Source organism: Mercenaria mercenaria, chromosome 11, assembly GCF_021730395.1.
Source record: "Mercenaria mercenaria strain notata chromosome 11, MADL_Memer_1, whole genome shotgun sequence".
Classification (NCBI taxonomy): Eukaryota; Metazoa; Mollusca; class Bivalvia; order Venerida; family Veneridae; genus Mercenaria; species Mercenaria mercenaria.
This window is the reverse complement of record NC_069371.1, coordinates 12570404-12593080: the sequence shown is the minus strand read 5'-3', so window position 1 is coordinate 12593080 and position 22677 is coordinate 12570404. Positions and strand designations below refer to the sequence as shown.

Genomic DNA, 22677 nt, shown 5'->3' with positions numbered 1-22677 from the left:
ATTTCCTGTGTTATGTCATATTCACAGGGTAAACATATCTGTGTTAGTTTAAATGCCCAGGAAATTTATAATGAGGGACATAGAGAATGCTAGTGTTTTTAGTGTAAATCATATTGTATTCATGATTTACATATTTTAGGGTTAATTATTGAAATATACCAGTGAAACGTACCTGGTAATTACCCTGTGAAAAGAATTACATTTATCTTACACATATACGGAATTAACTGTAGCGTAAAGATAAGGAGATATAAGGTAACTGATCACATGACTTGCTATGATTTATTAAGTTACTAAGTTTGATTTCCACCTGATAGGATCATCTAAAAGAGTGTCACAAAGACAAAAGCATCCAAAAAGAAACAGAGTCGGACATTTATACTTCCCAATCTAGTGATTCAGATGGATCTGACTGGGCATCTCAATGGACAGAACGAGGTAAAAAAAATGTAAAATTTGTTGTACCAGTTGACCATGTACTAAAGGCTATTTTAACACGATCCGATTCATTTTCATATTAACAAAGGGGGCTGAAAACAATGAATTATTATACATTTTAACATGGTTTGATTTGATTTTCAGTTAATCCCTACGCCGGGCATATTATAATTGAAGGCTAAATTCCTGGCAAGTTAGTGTCTGAAAGTATTCATTTTTGGGAAAGCTTTAAAGAACCGTTTAGTTGTGGTCCGCATCAGGGGTTTTAAAGATGTTGAAGAAAGAATAAGTCAGTGGTGAGGTGGTTTACTGTTAAATTTTATTAATTTTCATGAATAGTATAGCTATGATGTTTTTCTATATGGCTACTGTAAAAAGAAGGAATGGAAAGCTAACAAGGAACAAGAGTGCCAGAATGTCACACTATACGCCCGTAACAGCAAATTACTTTACTCTAGCAGCTGTATTTGCAAATGGAATTTTAATTTTGTGGTTGTTTAGTAATCATTGTAAGTCTTTTGTTTTTCTAAGTACACAAAAAAACTCCTTACCAGGTAGAGATACCTTAAAATACACCTAAAATTGGAAAGTAACATCTATGTTGTACCACAGAAAAGTGGTCTTGTTTTTTTCCCTACGGTCAATTATAAAAATGTTACAATAAAAGTTATTTATAGTAACAACTAAGAGAAGTTAATCTTAAAAAAAAAATGTAAGTCCACACAAAAATCTTTACCAGGTAGAGATTGGTCAAAATACACCTCAGAATTGGATGTAGCATGCATTTGTACTACAGAAAAGTGGTCTCGATTTTTCCCTACGACTAGTAATGAAAAAGTTACAATAAAAGCTATTTAAAGTAACAACAAAGGGAAGTCATTCTAAAGAAGGGAACTGCGCATGACACTTCGTCTCATGATGGTGTATAATTATGCCAAGTTACATCAAAATCCCTCCATGCATGAAGAAGAATTGCTTCGGACAAAGTCATTCTTGTATCTGAGCTTTGGCCTCTAAGTGTGTCCTTGACCTTAGACCTAGGGACCTGGATCTTGTGCATAACACTCCGTCTCGTGGTATTGAACATTTGTGCCAAGTTATATCAAAATCCCTCTTTGCATGAAGAAGAAATGCTCCGGACAATGTTTTCATTCTTGTATCATTTGACCTCTAAGTGTGACCTTGATCTTAGACCTAGGGACGTGTTTCTTGCGCACGACACTCCGCCTTGTGGTGATGAACATTTGTGCCAAGATATATCAAAATCCCTCCATGCATGAAGAAGATATGTTCCGGACAATTTTTTTTAAGAAAATATGATAAAGGGGAATAACTAGAAAATAGGAAAGGTAGAGTGATTGTTCTTGCACACTGCACTTCCTCCCAATGTGTTCTATCATTGTATGAAGTTTGAAGAAAATCCCTCCAGTACTTTTGGAGTTATGCTCCGGGCAATTTTTTTAAGAAAATAAGATAAAGGGGAATACCTCAAAAATAGGCAAGGTAGAGTTATTGTTCTTGCACACTGCACTTCCTTTCAATGTGTTCTATCATTGTATGAAGTTTGAAGAAAATCCCTCCAGTACCTTTGGAGTTATGCTCCGGACAAAGATCGTTGCGGACGGACGGAGAGCATTTCTAATATCCCCTTCGCCGGGGATAAACAAAGGAAATCAAGCTCTGTATATTCTGCGATAAACAACGGTTGACGCGCGGACCGGTAAGAGAGCATTATGACGTCAATAATGACGTCAAATTGCCACATGACGTCCGGTTCATTACTCCTCGGGTAAATGAAGTCCTGCATAATATCTATTAAAATATGTCAATGAGCATGTCAGAATGAAAACAATCAAGGACTTCTTGTGATGTATCGTCTAATTTACAATAATTCACTGTACTGACCAGAAAATTATTACGTCATAGTGTCAAACCGCATAGCTGCGCGCTGGGAAAGAAACCGATTGGAAACGGGCAATACTTAATGAATGTCGTCAATGATGTACTTTAAAGTCTTTGGTATCGTACTAGAATCAAAATAATATATCTCATATAGTGATTTGTCGCTGAATAAATCATTGTTCTTCGTTCAGATGCATATTATTATTCCTTTTCATCTGAACTCCAAACAATGATTAACTCAGCGACAAATCACTGAACGCGATATATTATTTCTTAAAGATAATAACAAAGAGGATATTCAGTTTTTTTATGAATATGGCTTGATATGGTCCCTGCTTTTTAATTTTGTCTTTTGGCAGTTCCTGTGATATGCAGATAACCTCAGATCCTCTTTCTAAATTCCTGTTTGTTTAGTTCAGTCCATTGTTTTCTCGTTTTGGGCAAACCCATTGTTTAAACTGGGGATCATACGCCGCTTTTCATAGAATTACACGCTAGAGTATCATTGAAGGTTGTATGTGCATCGCCATATGAATACATCTTCGGATGTCTCTAAATTGTTTCTGTACTTGTAGCACGTGTAAATGTTGAGTTCTGCTCTAAATTGTTTCTGTACTTGTAGCATGTGTAAATGTTGAGTTCTGCTCAATCCGAGGCTACAGGGCGTGGACGGTAGTATGCATTTCCACTACCGTCCATGAACTGGCTCAATCAAACCGAGCCTGCAACATTTTCATTTTTGTCTTGTTCGGCGGCCTGTGGAGTTTCCACTTTTTCTATTTATATTTTTGGATGTTTTGGAAATACGATAGTTCACGAGAAGGGTGCCAAAAGTCAAATATGTTTTTTGTAACATCAGATGAAAATAAAAGCCATATTAATGAAAATAACTTTATTTTGTCTCTCGAAAATTGTTGAAAACGTCGTTTGCTTACATTTAGAAATAGCGACAACAACTCAACAATACTTTTTTCGTGCATCCGAAATCAGTCTTATACATGTACCAAAAATAAATAAAAAAGATACATCGTGCATTTGTATGGGCATGTGTAACCTTTTGTCTTATTTTCATTCCAGAAACGAAGATTAAGAGATACAGGAACTGGGTAAAGTCAGGGTTAGCACTACATATTTTCAAGACGGAATTGAATACGATTTGCGACGAAGCCGTAGCAACACAGCATAAAGGACTGATTGATAAAGTCAAAGGGAAGAAAGGGGTATCAATTTTGTCATGCAACAAATGCAACTTGAAAACCTTGCTGCCAGACCATGTCCAAACGGAACACAAACAGTGTCCACTTGACTATATGAACTGCAATTGTCTAAATCCTGTTGAAAAGTCGGCTTGTCCAAACAATTTATGCGGTGCCCTGTATGACGACATCATAGGATTATATAAAGCGACTCCTCCAACACCCATTTGGGAAAACACAAATGTACATACGTGGTGCACAGATCCATGGTCTATTGCTAAATGTTTTATTAGCAAAAGTGTGTATGCAACGAAGACAAAAGCATCCGAGTTTGACATCGAAGAATTATTTCTTCTGATGAAAAACAACAAGGAACTCTTCAGATATTTGAAAAGATATATATTACCCCCCATCATTTTATTTCCAGAAGTTCAGAAAGAGAGATTGTCACAGGTAGAAGGTTTATATTATTTCAAATTTATGTCAGTTTAAATAAAAACTATACAGGTAAGATTTAAACCATACAACACAACCCTAATAAAATAATCAGAAACATAAAACTTAAAACAGGGGCTTTTACTTTCAGGTCACTGAGCGTCCGTCCAGAAAACTTTTTGACCAGAACTCAAATACTAATAAAGAATTTTGTTAAAACTCCACACAATGACAGATGTGAAGTACACACAAACACATTCTTTTTAAGTATTATCCTGTCTATGGGTTTTTGTTCGTTTTGTCCTGTCTGCAAGGGATTTTCTTTAAACTCTACTATATTACAAACGCTATGAAAGAGGAAGTACAGTATATAAGAATAATAACTCTATCTTGCCAATTGTTCTATTTATATCGATAAAACAATTGTTCGGAGCATAACTTTTGAAAAGTATTGACAATTTTGGAAAGGATATTCACCAACAGAGAATATTGTACAAAATTACAGTATACAAGAAATATACTACCTTTCTTACTTTTTTAACTATCTCTCTTTGTTTGATTTACTCACGAAACGTTTACTTTTGAATTATCGGTCTCTGTTAAATTTACTTGTCCGTGTCATAACTTCTTATTTATACTAACTATAAAACTATTGAAGAAAATTCAGTGAAAAAAAAATATTACATTAACGGAGGAAATTAAGAAGTGCAGCGTACAAGAATAATAACTTTACACTTGTCGTCCTTTTTTAATTATATACATTAAGAAAATATAGGACGTCATTTTAATTTTACATATCTCTAGGACTACCGGCATATTTTAACTCACCTGTTACATAGTGATAGGGTGAGCTTTTGTGTTCACCTTTCTTCCTTCATTCGTCCGTCCACAATTTCTTGTGCACTCAATTTTAATTAATCTTGCACACAACATTGGCATAATATCTCGGTTCCTTTCGAAAACTGACCAGATCCCATGATGCGTTTCAAAGTTATGACCCATTAAAGGGACAAAATGTGTTGTTTTGGCTTGTGAACATGATATAGACTACATTTGGTAATGGATTAAAATCAAAATTGCACAAAAGTTTTAAGGACATAATATATCAATTTCTTTCAAAACTGGCCAGATTCCGTCATGGGTTCTTGAATATGAGGTTTGATTTGATACAAACTTGCAAAATATCTTTGCATGATGAGTCCGTCAGATCCAATCATAGGTGCCGGAGTAATAGCCCTGATTGACCTCTGAAAAAGTCAAAATCTGTTAATTTTAACATTGTGAACATGATAGAAGTGACATTTCACATTTGATTTTAACCACACATATACATATCTTAAATCACAATAAGAAAACCGACCTTAATGGGCAAAATTTTCTAATTTGACCCTTTCAGCCATATAGAGGTTTCATTTATGCTTTGATATGATGACAAATGCGAACTTGCACAGAATGTTTATCTCAATGATTATGATTTGCCGTTTTACTGTTTCCTCTTATTTCTCTGTAACATAGATAATATCATAAAAATTTAAATCCTGATTTTACAACACACGTGTATCGTTTCCAAAAGTGTCGGCATAATTTTTTAATGTAATTCTATTTTCATCTATATTTATTAATCACTTTTACTCCGTGCAATGTAAAATGTTACACAAAAATTGTGATTTGCGCTTTGTACACAAACTTTAAATGCAGACATTTCCATTTAAATAGCATCTCTCCGTCCGAAATGTACAATTGATAAATATTCGTCTGAAATTTCTGCTTTATCCCTGCATGTAGTCATGATTCTTTGCAATGGAGTTTTGTAAAGTGTGCTTAGCTCTGAACACGCCAGGATTTTTTTGTTTCACAGAAGCTGAAGATATAACCATTTACATGATTTCTAAACTGATAATGGCAAAATACTTTTTCGACATTTCAATTATAACGTTAGAAATTGAATCCTATTACTAGCATTTAGGAGTAACCTGTCGCTTTTATTAATAGATTTAAAAGGTTACTAGTATAAACCACTTCCGTGAAGGGGTACCCTACCTTTTCATAACTTATTTTTATAACAAATATTTAAATGACAGCCTCTCCACAATTAGACGCCGTGGTGCAGTGGCAGTAAACATAGTGCATCAGGTACTGAAAAGAACGTAACCATTAATAATAAAAAATAATATTCACCTTTTTATGTCCCATGAATTTGATGACACAAATGAGCCACACCATGAGAAAACCAACATAGTGGCTTTGCGACCAGCATGGATGCATACCAGCCTGTGCATCCGTGCAGTCTGGTCAGGATCAGTGATGTTTGCTTTCAAAGTCTATCGCAATTAGAGAAACCGTTGGCGAACAGCATGGACCAGACTGCACGGATGCTGGTCGGAAACGCACTATGTTGGTTTTCTCATGGCGCAGCTCAAATCATTTAACTTTTCAGTGTCATCCTTTTTCCATTATGCATTAGAAGCCATTTTATATTCAGATTTGTGTTTACTATTTGGGCAGTTGTTTCTGGAATTTCATTCACTTGCCTCTTATCAACTAATTATTTACCAATTTGTTGCTTGTCAACGTGGGTGGTACGTAAGGCAAAACTTACGAAATAGAACATGTCCTAATCTGTAAGTCAAGACTTAAGATTTACGAAATCAAGGAATAGCATCATACACACGATAATATTTGGCTGTACATCTTGAATTTAATTGGTGTTGTACAACAAAAACCTATCGTCTGTAGAGGGCTTTAGCCCGCCACTTGGACAGCCTCTCTCTTGATCACAGAGTATATTGAGTTTATAAAGGATTATACAGGAAAACACAGCAGACACATTATTTCACTTCCGTAAACTTAGTAATTAATTTACGGACGTTTTACACCCTGAAGCTACTGCAAAGTTGACAAGTTTCGTCTGAATTTTGAAATGTACAGTTAAATCTTAATTATCCGAAAGAAATACCAAAATAGAAAATTATAAACCTAAGTATTACATTACATTAAAAACTATTTTTAACGTTGAACGATCTTAACCACATAGTCTATATTCATTATTTGCCTTGCTCGTAATTACTTAACAAGATCCGAGATAATTCAACGACTATGGTCTTTCTTAAAAAAGACATTTTCTAATAAGCTGTACTGGTATGCATTAAAAAGTTTAAAAATTATCTACAGCTTCTTAATGAAGAAAATATAATATGAACCACGCCATGAGAAAACCAACGTAGTGGGTTTGCGACCAGCATGGATCCAGACCAGCCTGCGCATCTGCGCAGTCTGGTCAGGAACCATGCTGTTCGCTGTTTCTATAATTGCAATAGGCTTTGGAAGCGAACAGCATGGATCCTGACCAGACTGCGCAGATGCGCAGGCTGGTCTGGATCCGTGCTGGTCGCAAACCCTCTATGTTGGTTTTCTCATGGAACGGCTCAATTATTATATAAAGTATAAACGAGTATCGCGTGTATTGACGTTGCAGGGTTCAGTAGCTACTGTAAAACAAGAAATCATATAAAAACTGAGTCTTAAGTCGTTCAATATCTGCTAAAGTTAAATGTAAAGTTATATATATGAACTTAGACATGACTGAATAAAACGCTTGTGATTTCATCCCTAAAGTATTATTTCAAATAATTCAATACTGTATGAAATTATGTAAACTGATTAAAAACTCAGATGAAATCGGGTATGTATGATACTTGCGTATCAAATGCAATAACCTTAAATATTCTGAATAATAGACCTTTCTAACGTAAACGTAAATCGGAAACGGATTACTGAATCCGTAAATGTTATTTGCAAATAATGGTCTAAGGGAGATACTATTGCATTACTATTGGATGAAATTGTCTCCCATAGACCACAAATTAGCCTAAAATTTTAAGGATTCAGTATTCCGTTTCGTAAATACGTTTACGTTAGAAAGGTCTAATAGTAGGTTTAAAGAAACTTACATGACACTTTTTCATAAAAACATTATTACGAATGAATGTGTTGATATTCCAATCCTAGTAGTCATGTTGATGTATACATAAATGTTCCTTTCTTCACTAGCTGTGTCGCCACAGAGACAGAATATATTACTCAAAAGAAATGGAGCTGGACTGGATTACAAGCTTTACAGACAGAGATGCACTCAGGCAATTTTACATGGCATGTTTTGGATTCGATGTGCCAAAGGTATCGGAGATAATTACAATAATTTTGAAATGTTTATTTTTCTTTGCTACAGATCAATATAACTATAAAATCCTTTGAAATAAACTTACTTTGTCATCTTAAAATGTATATAATTCCTGACAGTTACAGGTTTTATTATACACTCACTAAATTTAAAAAAAAAATACGGCTTGTACTTAGGAAGTAAATACAAACAGACAGTCAAGAATTCCGTACTGTACCTTTTGTATTTCATGTTTCCGGACTACTTTCATTAATATACACAGTTTATAAACAGAAAAATGTCCAATATATGTGGTAAATCAGATTAAAGAGATAGCATGCTGCTCATTCCTACTAGTATTGCGATGAAAAAAAAAGAAATATTCAATCAAATTTGTTCTTATATTTTACAACGCGCAATTAAATGCACTTTGTAGTCACTAAACATCAACAGACACTTTAACTTTTGTTCACTATAATGTGTTAAACGGTGATGCAAAATAATTGAATCGATTACAGTCAGAATAAATGACTAGGGACGATGTTCCAGATTATGATCTCCTTTTAGATGCAATGTCATACATACCTGTATTACATTATTATGAGTATTGCAAGTTCACAAGACCAGTTCACAAGATCCGTTATATGTAAAATGCACACATATATCTAATAATTTCAGTTCCCGGATGATGACTATATTGTAACGTCAAAAGATGAAGCTATAGTTCATGCAGATGTTATTGCTGCACTCAGTGAGGAAGCAAAATATCTAGAGCAAAAGATAACTTCGTGCCAGGAAACTAACCTAAGTGAAAAAGAAATTGAAGATGAAGAAGTTCACGTAAAAAAGAGAAGATTTGATTCGATACCAAAGGAATCCTTACAGGCAGTACAGTTGCCACCAGAGTCTGAAGTAGAACGACTAGAGCCAGGTATTTCTGGACAAGAAGTGCCAGTGAAAAAAAGAAGACTTGAATCGACGATATACGGACATTCGTATGCAATCAATATGCCTACAAAGTCTGAAGCAGGACAAGAGCCGACTACGTCCTATCGAACTGATCATTCAGTTAAGGTACCCGCTGTTTATTTATCAAATATAAAATAGTTGAAATTTGACAATTGTAATTATTAAAGAAACATTTAAATTGTTGTTCAAATGAACAAGATTCGTACCTTGATATAAAATTTACGCCGCTCAATAGCAAATCATTCGTGATGTGATCCAAAATGTGCGCGCAATGCAAAATTTGCGCAGTGTGTATTTTGCGCCTAGTGGGACCTGTTATAAATCACATTCGCTGTCTACTCAAATTTTGTGTGTGGATGTACTTTTATTCATGTAAGCAATCAATGAAAAATAATCCAAAGCTAATTTATCTATCAATAATGAATCTCTGTATGGCATAGGAACCACAACATTATATATATTTAAGCCTTCATGAATATGGTGCGAGCGAGAAGATTACACCATGTGTAAATATTTCGTCATGCAGATAGGACTTAAAGCGAATTTACTTATTTGTCCCCTACTTGTTGAAAACCATTTTCGGGGACAATATGAATGCGCTTTTTTTCCGTCCGTCATTCCGTCCGTCCGCTTATCCCTAACTCAAAGGGCAAGGTCACTGCGTTGATCAAAGTTCAATAGGAGATTTGTTTTTCCTTTCTGATCCATAACTCCTCAATTAAGGTATTTTAATATCATTTGACTCAAATGTTCCCTATAATGAGACAATGTGTCATACCTAGACCCCTAGTGCAAAGGTCAAGTCAGATCTGAAGGTCAAAAGTCAACATTGATCTTTTCCTGTCCAGTCTGTAAAATACCTTATATAACCTCATGTATCATATGGACCAAATTAAAGAAAGTTGTTGGTGCATTTTCTTCAGAATTGCTTCCCTTTAAGATACTAATTTCTTACATGTTTTATCATATTTTCAAACCAATTCAAAATAAAATGTTGTCAAACTTGAAATTAAATACCTTTTTATATTTGTAAATGTTATAAAACAATCATCGAAGGCATATTTTTGTATATGCAAACTTTAATCCAAGTGTTGTAGTATAACATATTGTATTAATAGTACAATAGTTTATGCTTTATTGACAGATATCAGATCATTAGGTTATGTTGCAGTAGAGAAAATTAAGTGCCTTCCAGTAGGGGACTTTATATTGTATGGCAATACTTCATCACTTGTTTAATATTTCAAGTGCTTAGGTCATGAATAATCTTATTAAAAAACACAACGCCCTCTTTGAAGTTGTGTAAAATTTGCCTTGAATATCTCTCAGACTTCCTATTCAATTGGCAAAAATTATATTTGCCTGATATATTTTGATAAATGTATGCCTTAGAGCTGACTTGTAGTTCTCAAAGGCGTACCACATTTTTAGGTATCAGTGTCACACTTGCTGAAATGTAGCACACACATATACTTCAGTTTAGTACGGACACAAAATGATTTGGTCAGTTTCGTCAATATCTATTTTTTAAAACAAAATACGTAGAATAACATATATCATGCATTATAATAATCTTGCAAGACATATTCAGTTAAACAGTTTTATATATTATAGACTTATATGTTTATTGACATGTATCTCTTTAGGCGTGTCGTTTACGTTTACACATATATTTGTCCTTGTGGAAGTCTTTGAAATACTTTGATCGTTGTATCATGTGTTGGATTAATTTACAAAACACTACTAACGTTGAAACGTTGAAACTGTTAGTAATATTATTCTAAGATATGTTTTGGTTTTGTTCAACGTGGCACCGATACACTTAGATATGGCAACTTTCAAGCTTTTGATGATCGGGGAAGGCCCCAGTTGCCCATTTGAGCATTATTTCATCACAGGCCAGCACCTGGACAGACCCACCGTCCTTCCGTTAGCAAGCTAGATGACTTCCTCACATGAACAATTCAATGCCACAAGTGAGGCTTCAACCCATATCGGTGAGGGGCAAGTGATTGAACTCAGCACTTTTACCAGTCGGCCAAGGATGTCCTTATTCAAAGATAAAGTGCTATGCAGCACATATTCTGTACGACGCAACCTTCCACAAAACCTTGCATATAGGCCGCTGTAGAGAATGAATATGAAGCCCAAACGCTGATATGGTCGTTTTAAAGCTGATGTCACCTAAGTGACGTCCTAGGCTATAAAACATAACTGTGGCGTAAAATTAGATACGTTTGAGGTACAAATTGCGATTACTTTTTAGGCAACGGAAAACAAACTGTATTATTTACGAAAACATGGTATTCTTTGTTCTTAAAGACACATGCTTTCCGTACCAAACAGGGTAGAAAAGTACTTTATAAATATTTGTGAATAGAAAATTTACATGTAAATGTATAGAAATTTCAACTGAAAACATTTACCCTCGTGTAACCAGTTTCCGTTATGGTAAGGAAACAGCGCGCAATTTCGTGGATAATAATTTTATAAACTAAAAACAAAGACACTGTAAACTGTTTTACTTAGAATAAAGTGAAAATCATTTCTCGTGTTATCCCCACAGTTTTAGATCGTATTTTATTGCAAACTGACGGGCGCTGCCATTTTTAAATATCAACCGGAACAGACTTCTATTTAGACTGGTAGAACAGTTTTCGTTTCCTTTGCAAAATGGTTGAATTAAACGGAATGAAAGGTACTGCAATAACAGGGATCCTAAAACATTCGGAATGTATTCGTATTTATCAGTTGTGACACTAATGTACTGTTATAACTTCATTTGCATACACAAATTAACGCAATCGTTTGCCAAGGATAGTCGGAGAAAACTGTCTGTATTACCGTTTGCTACAGGTGTTCTTCTATAAACCTAAAGTAATTTTACAAAGAAATTTATCAATGAATATGACCGATACCTGTGTATTGATAACGTTACATGCTTTGAAACAAATGAGCATGACATTCTTATCAACCAACAACAATACTTCAGGATTTTTACACTGTACAAGTCTTTTCGAGTCTCCAACCATGTTAGGAAGTATCTTTTCGCTCCATTTCGTTAAATTAATTAAAGCTTTTGAACCAGCCTTTCAATGCCGTGACCGTCTTGTATAAAATGTAAACGGTCATTTTAGAGAAGCCTCGATGTATTATCTATAATTTGATGGAAAATGTAATGTGATGAATTATTGCATTAATATGTTTAAACTTTTTCACGTTACTATGGAAAGTAAAACTGTTTTCTCCGCCTCCAAGAACTACACGGAGCATATTTTTGGAGTGCAGAACAAGGCTTAACGTTTCTGAAGTTGGCTTCTAGGTTATGACGTTAGAAAACAAAACAGTGCGTGAGCTACATGTAAATTTTCCGGTATCACGAAATGAAGGATATCACGATTTGAGGTTACTCGAGGGTATCTTAGAAACAATAAAAGAAACGGTTGTTGTCAAAATCTGTCTTTAGTTAGCTATAATGCACGAATTAAGACCATTTGCTGGCAAGGTACCATCTTATTGTATTTTGTTGTTGTTTTTTTTTCAGTATAATAATATTCTCGTGTAGTAAGAAAATGTAATCCTATTTCTACTAAACTGAAAGCCATGACGCTTTCAACAAAACACGATTGTTTTATTTCAACGGAGAACAATCTAGTTTTTGACGAAGCATACGACATTTCTTTATATAAAAAAACACACAAATAACACTACAGACATGACGAAAGAACTATTTGAACAGAATAGCATTATCTGACATTTTCATTTAGATCTACCATATTCATTTACTTTCATTTAATAATCCAGGGATCATTTAGTTTTAAATTCTGATTCACTTTGTTCAAACGGAAATGAATTATATATCCACTGATCAAGTAACACAGATCTTCCTCCGTGACAATTTGATAAACGACATTATGTCTGAAATCATTAGAAATTCACCTCTGATTCATGTGGGGAAGTTGGCAGTTACTTGCGGAGAACAGGTTTGTACTGGTACAGAATCCAGGAACACTCGTTAGGTTAACTGCCCGCCGTTACTTGACTGAAATACTGAAAAACGGCGTTAAACCCAAAACAAACAAACAAACAGATCTTCCTCATCATATGACATTGGAACTGGAGGTTCAGCCATGTTGTCTTCTATGTGAAAGCTCACTCATGATTTAGTTATTAAAGTACTCTTTCTGGGAAATAAACTGCATATTAAAAATGTTAACTTATCAATATACTACGTACGCTAATTGCGATGTTTTGTGACAATGTAACTTTTACTTGAAACACTTCTCACTATAAATACGTCCTTTATCAGAGTACGCGAACATGTCAATGAATATAAATTAAACACACTAACAATTAAAATATCCATACAGTATGGGTGTGAGGCCTATCGAAACTACACATACGCCTAGTATTATTCTTAGCAGTGCTCGAGTGTCAAAGACATACACGCATATTGTATAAATAAACTTATATGCTCGAAATGGTCGTGCAAATTATCAGTACCATAACTTTGAAACACCTGATTTACTTAAATCTTGGATAAATATATTAATATTGTGTCATTTTAGGATGGATGTGTTCAATACAACCATTTCATTGGTCGCTTCAATATCTGACAAAAATCTAATCGAAGTACTTAGTCCTTAAACACATCTTTATGCCCCTGCTTTTCTATCGATACTATTGAATATACTAAATGACATGGGTTAATTAGATATATATTTTTTAATTCTTAGGCGCTGCATGCATGAAAGGCTTTACTTACTAAATTAGTTTTACATGTACAGTTAGTCTACATATTTAAACAACAGTACAGTAATGTAACATTTTGCAATGTTAAGATAGTTATAGATCAATAAAAGAATGCATGATTGTTTTGTAGGACATAGAAGACTACACGACCCAACTTGAAAAGATCAAGACACTTATTTCCGTTCACAAAGAAAGCATGGCTTACATTGGTGGCAAAATAGGTATGTATCTTATTTCATCATCTTAATATCAATATTCAAGTAAATGAAATTCTTCTCAGAGTACGTATTTGAATAAATGTATGGAGTACGGCTACACAACTACCACAGAGACTGTACTAGGCAACATGAAAACTGATGGATAGGTAAAACTGATGTTGAAAGACGTCTTGGTTTTAAACATTTTGTAGCGATTGGAACGAATTTTCCAATGCAGTGACTTTCATGGGTACCGAAAATGTTTCTTTTTGGTTACCTATGTGTGCTTGTCCTTATTTCCAAGGCATGATAAAACTCTTTCCCATGTCAAATGTTGCTCAATTCAACTTATTTGTGCAGAAACTCTTTTCTGTCATACTAAATCCTTCTAAACCGAAGCCACTGAATACCGGAAAAAAGCTCAAAACTGAGTCAATGATGCGGTCCCGAAAAATTGACTTTCTTTCAGGAGAAAAGTATCACTGGAAACTGGAACCCATACAAATCAAACAATTTTTCTAGACCGAATCTCTATTTATCAACGCAAAATTACCTTTGAAAACCGAACAATGTTTCAAAGCAATCAGAATGTTGGCAACTGCCTTTTTTACGACTACCAGAATTTATTTTGTTTGGTAGCACATGTCCGTAAAAACTTTAATGGTACTGTTTCATACAGTAACTAAACAAAATCAGGATTTAAAATGAATCAGGTTGCTTGGTTATTGTATAACTACCAACGAAAATCACCCAAATCGAACCTTTACTCTACTCCAGCTGCCGATCGGTTTAGAATGGTTCCATTATACATTAAGGTATTAGGTCACTGATAGTAATGTTTACAAAATGGCCTTTGCTTGGTATATTCTGAAAGGTAACCGTGTTTGCACTATTTTGCAAATTTTAAACAACTTTTACCGTGCCATTTTTTATAAATTTTGAATAACTTATTGTATCTTCTCAAGCTTAAGTAGAGACAAATCGTCGGGTTGGAGCAAAAACCTAGTATCTCTATTTTTGAAAACCTTTCAGGAGAAGCAAAAAACTGTATAATTTTTACGTGCCTTTTATTAGAGGAATAATCTTTTACACATATACTGGAAATAATATATTTTATGTTCTGTTTAAGTGGTTTGACAGTAAACTTAGTATTTGTGGAGTTAGAAGCAAAAATTGTTTTTGCACAAACAGTTTGTATATATTTCTAATATAATCTTTGTGCAATAACCACGTATGTAAATAAACAATGTTTTTGCTGGGACTGTTACCCGAAAATGTAAACGAAATCAACTATGCAAAAACATTGCAGTTGTAAATACAGGGTTTTTGCTGGCTCATTTATGGTAATTCCAGTCCTAATACACTGCGCATAAACACTGCAGATGTAAATACAGGAGTTTGATTACATTTATCACTAAATCATTGCGCAAGAACATCGCTAATGAAACTGAGTGGCTTATGCACTAACCATACTCATAAAAGTACTCGGTAAAAAACTGTGTAGAAACATAGTATATTCAGATAAGATATTTTGCCATAACAATTATTGCAGAATTTAAGATAAAAATAATGACAATATTTAGCATATACATATATATACCCTAGGAAATCAGCAAAATATGTAATGAGATCATATTTGTATAGACGAACTTACGCATGTACAATTCCTAAATGCTTTATATTATCTCCTTATTTTAATGACAAACAAAAGTCCTTATATATAGCCATGTTTTTCTTTTGCCATATAGAATATCGTGTTCAAAATGTTTTTATACTTAATATGCACATATGTAATTGATTGTTAATTATATTTATATGTACCATTATGCCTAAAACTGTTTAATGTTGCAACTTCTTACTATAAGGTGACCTATAGGTCCACTGGGCCGGGTGCTATCATGCTCCTTTAAGTATTTTGTAACTGTATACGTTTACGCACATGTCACTATAATAAAATCATTCTTACTCTTACTCTTATATAACGTCTTTGCTCAATTGACTGTCTTTTAAACAGTGTGAAAAGAAGAAAAATAACAGTATCTGAAGTACATTACTTTAATAAAAAGATAATTATAGAAGCACAGAGTAATTAATATTATGCTAGTTATTATAATTCCGATCCGTTCTTTAATCCTGACATTCAAAAGTAGTCAGTGGATAACTTCTTGTATTGCTCCCTTCCATGATAGTTCACTTTATTTGATCAGGATCTATGTCTACATTGCTTCCCCCAAAGTCTGGTTCTGCAAGCACTTCTTTTGCCAGTTTACTTGTCAGAAGAGAGAGACTTGTAATAATCATGAAACTTACTGGGAATAATTCTTTTTGTGCAAATTGTAAAGATTTTTTTTCTTTTTGGCGATTGATGTGGAAGCTTGCTCTTATACAGCTTTGGTTGCTGGTCTTTGACTGGTAGTTGACTATCTTTTTTGAGTTGTATCCTCTCAAAATACTTATCAGTAATACAATATTTGAAGAACAAGCATTTGGATTATCTTTAGTAAACCTGATCCACTTCATTTTCATCCAGTTTACTTCCACTCCATTGTCTTAAAGTGTGATCTTGATGTTCTTTAAGTTGTGTAAAATTAGAAAAATATTTATACTTTAATGGCAGCAGTGTACGGCTTGCCACATCTGGCCGTGGTTATCACAGTGTCCCATTTGCTTTGACTGAGTATTTTTGGTAAACTCATTGCAGCGTGCGTGCTGTCACACTCCACTGTGTGTTGCAAGATTCAAGAAATTCGAGATACATTTGTTTACTATTCTTGATTGTGTTTACTGCGTAAAATAATTTGATTTCTGTTCTGTCCCTTACATGCATCCGACTATTATTCCACAGGTTCAGGTGACTGCGGTAGATTGTACTTGTCACAGGAACCCCTCTTCTGACCATGCATAACGTGAACTGTTTCCAAAACTGTAAACTGATAGGTAAAAGCAACACAACTTCCTCATACAGTACATTACACTGACTAAATTACAAGGTGTGTACAGAACTGATTGTACAACAATGGTGCATGTGTGTACCTTACTGTCTTCATTGGCTAGGTTTTTGCCATTTTTCTTTTCATCCCGAACTGTTGTTTTACATTGTTTTTGGAACTCTTCTTTCTCTTCTATCCTTTTTCAGTTACATGGTACTTCGCAAACAAATTGCAATGATCATTCTTTTAGGAACATGGAACGAGAGATAAAACTCTTCATTAGGTACACATCTGTACATTTTGACCGTTTTGAAAAGTTACTGTCGATAACTAGAACTGTCACAGGAGTGACGAATACCCCACATTACGGTCTTGTCACAGAAGAATGGCAACCACAAGAAAGACATGGCCTCAAGAAGGTACAATTTAAATCGAATTTGAGCTGTATTTTATAATGTTACACCTGTGTACCAAAATTTATCTAAATCTGTCAAGCCTTTCGTGCATTGTTGTCTGGCAACCATGAGTTTGGCAAAGTTTAAGTTGGAAATGGGCCATAACTTCATAAAATTTGGTGGTTTGTAGCCAAAGTCGAACTTTCACTGGAGTATTTAATGATTCCAGTGATGGATGAATATTGCACAATAGCTTGAGTCTGTGTTAAAAATATCAAATAATAAGAGAGGTACAGTTAAAGTGTATCAAAACCAAAGTATAATTCTAAGCAAAAAGGGGGCATAATTCAGGGTATATTGGTGCAAGTGCTATGCACCTTGTGTCATATGATGTGGGTGATGTGGAACAACTACTTCAAGTTTGAACTAAAGACAATTCATAATAACTGAGATATAGTGAAAATGCATCAAAATTAACTTTAAATTCTAAGTAAAAGGGGGCACAATTCATGCAAAATTGGTGTCGGAGTTATGCACGTTGTGTCACATGATGTGGATGGTAAGGTGGAGCATCTATTTTAAGTTTGAATCAAGTCCATTTAGTAATAACTGAGATAAAGTAAAAGTGTATCATAACTTTAACCTGAAATTCTAAGTAAAAAGGGGAGCATTATTTATGAAATATTGGTGCAAGAGTTATGGCGGTTGTGTCATTTGGGTGATGATGATAACCAACTATTTTAAGTCTGAATCAAATCCATTGTAATAAAACCCTTCCAGGCACATAGAAATTATGGAACAAAAACAAAATATCTAACCTTTGACCTGTAATTGTGACATTGATCTTTGACCATCAGGCATAGGTGATGTGTTCAACACATCATCTGGTAACACACGCTATTTTGTCTTTAAAGTTAGTGTCCATCACTATGTTACTTTGCACTGCATCTTCATTATTGCTTGGACTTTCTGGTGTTATTTCATTGTCACATGCACTAATGTTCAATGTTATTGTCTATCGCGTCAGCTTTATTGCTTGCATTTCTAGCTCTGACTGATTTATTGAGAAAAGAAGAAAGATGAGTTATTGTCATCACTTGATTGTCATCAGCGTCGGCATTGCCTGGTTAAGTTTTATGTTTAGTTCAGTTTTTCTCCTAAACTATCAAAGGTATTGCTTTAAAACTTGCAACACTTGTTCACCATCAATAGCTGAAATTGTACACCAAGAAAAATAACTCCATCCTGCTTTTTGCTAGAATTATGTCCCCTTATGGACTTAGAAAGTCAGATTTCTTGGTTAAGTTTTGTGTTTAGATCAGCTTTTCTCCTAAACTATTAAAGCTATTGCTTTAAAACTTGCAACACTTGTTAACCATCAAAAGCTGACTCTGTACAGCTAGAAACGTAACTCCATTCTGCTTTTTGCAAGAATAATGGCCCCTTTTGGACTTAGAAAATATTATATTTCTTGGTTAAGTTTTGCGTTTAGGTCAATTTTTCTCATAAACGGTCAAAGTTATTGCTTTAGAACTTGGAGCAGTTATTTGCCATTCTACATTGCTTTTTGCAAGAAATACGGCCCCTTTTGGACTTAGAAAACCATGGGTATGACAATATTATCATTAGACAGAGATAAAAAAAAATCCGATGAGCGTCTACATCTGTAAGGTGGTGCTCTTGTTTTGGTATTGTTTCTTTGTCATATGCACTATTAGGAGTGTCGTTAATATTACTGTCCATCACAATGTTCAACTGCACTGTTATTATTATTAATTACAACCAATACTGTTATTTCCTTTTTCACTAATCGTCAACATTAGTATACATCATTGTATTACATTACTTATTGCTTGTATGTTCAGGTAAATACAATTATCCAAAGAATCATTTCTGAATTTTATTATTTCATCATTCTCTGTTCTTGATACGTTTTCACAACTAAATTGCTGACTTTCTTTAGCTGAATGTTCTCCCATCAGTTGTCCTTCATATAAAGAATCAGACCTGGCACGTCTATGAAAACTATTAGGTACTACATGTAATTACTGTTACATTCTGTATACTTCATAAAAATACAATTTGTTTTATATCAAGAATTATAAAATAAGATATTTATATTAAAAAGATTCTCAATAATTATTACCTTAAAACTGTTCGTCATTTACTGTGATTAATATTGTGTTTAGTAAAAAATGTTTTTTTTTAAATATAATAATCTTAACTTTGCTAGTTTGCAGAAAACCAATCACAGTTAAAATGCAATTAATAAATGCAACATTAACCTTCCCAAACTGAAAATGAGAACTTAATACTGCAGACTGAAATCCTATATAATTGTTTTTGTAACCATATTTGATGCTAAAATTTGATCTATATTTGGAGCAAAAATGTCGTATCTGTTTAAACAAGGTTTGGGCTTACATTTAATCAATTCAAATGTAAATCTGTCAGTGCAAAACACATGCAGTTTAAAATACTTGGTTTCTGCACAAACTGCTTGGTAAAATATTACTGACATGTTGCGTTGTATCTTTTTATACTTTGTTTTTGCTGCAACTGCACGCAAAGTGGCAACTGATTTTGTTCCAGCAAAAAGCCAGTAATTCTAAATGCGTGGTTTTTGCTCTAGCAAATGAGTTAAATTTACAAGAAATTGTTCATGCAAAGTTATAGTATTTTGAAATACGTGCTTATTGCTGGTTTGTTTTACTATATTTGGTTGAGTATGTAGGCAGCATATCAAAATACGAGGTTATGATCTTGAAAAATCGCTAGAAAATCGATACTTGATTTGGTCAAAAATCAATATCTCAGAAACGACATTTCCTATAGGTCTAAAAATTTGTGACGATGTGCAAATGACCAAAATACATGTATTTATGCAAAAAAGTCATTTTACCAAAAATGTGTAGATACTAGGTTTTTGCTGTAACCCGGCGAAATTTTAAAGTGATAGCCACTATCCAAAACGTTTGCAGAGAACTCATTTTACCACTAATTTCAATAAAAGAAACGTCAAACTATTGGTAAACAATTATAAAACACAAAATGAAAATGTCAATATCATTTTTTCTATGGTGTCTCAAGTAAACGGATTTAAAGAGACAGAATTCATACTTCAACATTGAAAAAATAAGGTTGAATATTGTGTTTCTGTTTTGAAGTTTGCTTCCTAAATTTAAAAATAACTTTAAGGCAGACATAATACCTACCTAAATTTCTTCCACAGTAAATAATCTAAGAGTGAAAGCAAAATAGAGAACTTTCACCGCGTGTAACTCAATATTTTTAAAGATGTGTAACTCTACTCCTTTAAGTAGTAAATTCACTTTGAACAGCAAGAAATCGCTTATAAGATTCATCGTTTTCCATTTCTGTACAAGAAATCAATAATAAGTCTTGAAAGAAGTAAAAACTAACTAGAAAAAAAGGAAAATAAGGAGAAAAAAATTTGGTCCCAGTAGGGCTTGAACCTACGCCCCCTAAGAATTGCTGTAAAAGTAGGTTTATGGTAAGAATTGAATACTCTTCAAAAAGGAGGTTCTCTATTAGTGATCTAATACCTTAAAGCATTATTTAACGATATTTTTTGTTAAATGGATGAGGTATCCCGGATATATAACTAGAATATAATAGTCGATGTCAGTTTTTGTGTTACGGTTTTAAGACGAGATTTTGTCTTCAGTATATCTCGGTTCTGTGTCAGCTAGCGATAAAGTTATGAAGGAGAAAGTCATATTTCTCATTTTCAAAAAAAAACAAAACAAAAAAAAAACAAAAAAAAAAAAAACAAACAAACAAAAAAACAAACAAACATTTCAACAATCCATTTGTAAAAATGCAGAACCTCTGAACAAATAATATGATGGTCTTCACACTTGACTACAAGTACCATAAATAATTTAGATATGTCAAACAACAATCTTTTTCTCCATGTTTCAGAAGTTATTTAATCATTGCATTAAGGGATATAATTATAGGGGTTTAGTTCGTATAAATTCTCTCTACTATATAATAATTTATAATGCGAACTTTTATCCTAGCGGATCTCACGTATGGTTAAGTCAACTGTTCTGAATATAATTATATCCCATAATGCGGTGAACACGCCGGCCAAGGTAAAACATTAATGTTTCTAGCCTGTAGAAAGTCCCTGGTGACGCGTGCAACGTGAGGTCGCGCGTTGTCGTGCTGATAGACTAATCCTTGACGTTGACGGAATAAAGGGACAACTACATGACGTAATATCTGGTCGATGTAACGCCTGGCTGTGAGATTACCTTGGCAAACGACGAGTTGGGACTTAAACCTATGGTTGATTGCTGCCCACACCATTACTCCACCTCCACCGTAACGATTGTGCTCCAAAACGCAATTGTTTGCGTAGCGTTCATGGCGTCGTCTATAGACACGGATACGTCCGTCGGCGTTCCACAAGTTGAAACGCGACTCGTCACTGAACACTACGTTCTGCCAACGCTGGCCGCGATGGTTGCGGGCCCAAATAAGACGTTGGTGACGGTGGCGTAAGGTTAGAATTAGACCGCGGTAGGGCCTACGACAGGTAATTCCGCGTTCTCTGAGTCGATTTCTCACTGTATGTCGACTAATTGGACGTCCACGGTTACCTACAACTATACGTGACGTAGATTGCGCCGTCACAAATCTGTCACGTAAATGACGTTGACGTATATAATTATCCTGTCGTATTGACGTTACACGCGGTCTACCTGAACGTGGTCTATCGATAGACGTTCCCGTGTCTCTAACACGTCGAATAAGACGCACAATTGTCGAACGAGAGACGTTAAAACGTCTAGCAACTTGTTCCTGCGTTCGTCCACATTCAAGCATAGCCAAAACCTGAGCCCTCTCTTCAGAATTCAGCCTCGGCATTACGAAAACTAATGTTTTTTTCAGAGAATAGCTGAAAATATGGTTGTGTGTCGTATTACACATGTACATGTGCAAAAATCGTTCAATCAAACCACATGGTTTACATGCACGGACTGCACGAGGAAATCATGACCAGGTACATGAAGTGAACAAATGGCTGAATGAAATCGCGCGAGTTTTTGTTCACTGTGTTTGTCGGTCAGAGTACATGTAGATTTACTACATTTCACAACAATTAAAAGCGTTAGGAAAAAAATAACGCCAAATTTCAATGAGGCGTTTCTTTATCTCGTCAGTATATATATATATATATATATATATATATATATATATATGTGTGTGTGTGTGTGTGTGTGAGTGTGTGTGTGTGTGTGTGTATGCGTGCGTGCGTGCGTGTTAACCATT

General features: G+C 34.4%; 1 protein-coding gene across 1 annotated transcript in view; it reads left to right on the top strand.

The window, feature by feature from the left end:
* The window catches only part of LOC123532743 (uncharacterized), a 46120-nt gene that overhangs the window by 12048 nt on the left and 11395 nt on the right, over positions 1-22677 (top strand). The window contains exons 8-12 of the mRNA XM_053517949.1: positions 318-438; positions 3418-3989; positions 8022-8147; positions 8809-9204; positions 13982-14072. Of these exons, the coding sequence (XP_053373924.1) occupies positions 318-438; positions 3418-3989; positions 8022-8147; positions 8809-9204; positions 13982-14072 (1306 nt within the window). The remainder of the gene's footprint in view (positions 1-317; positions 439-3417; positions 3990-8021; positions 8148-8808; positions 9205-13981; positions 14073-22677) is intronic.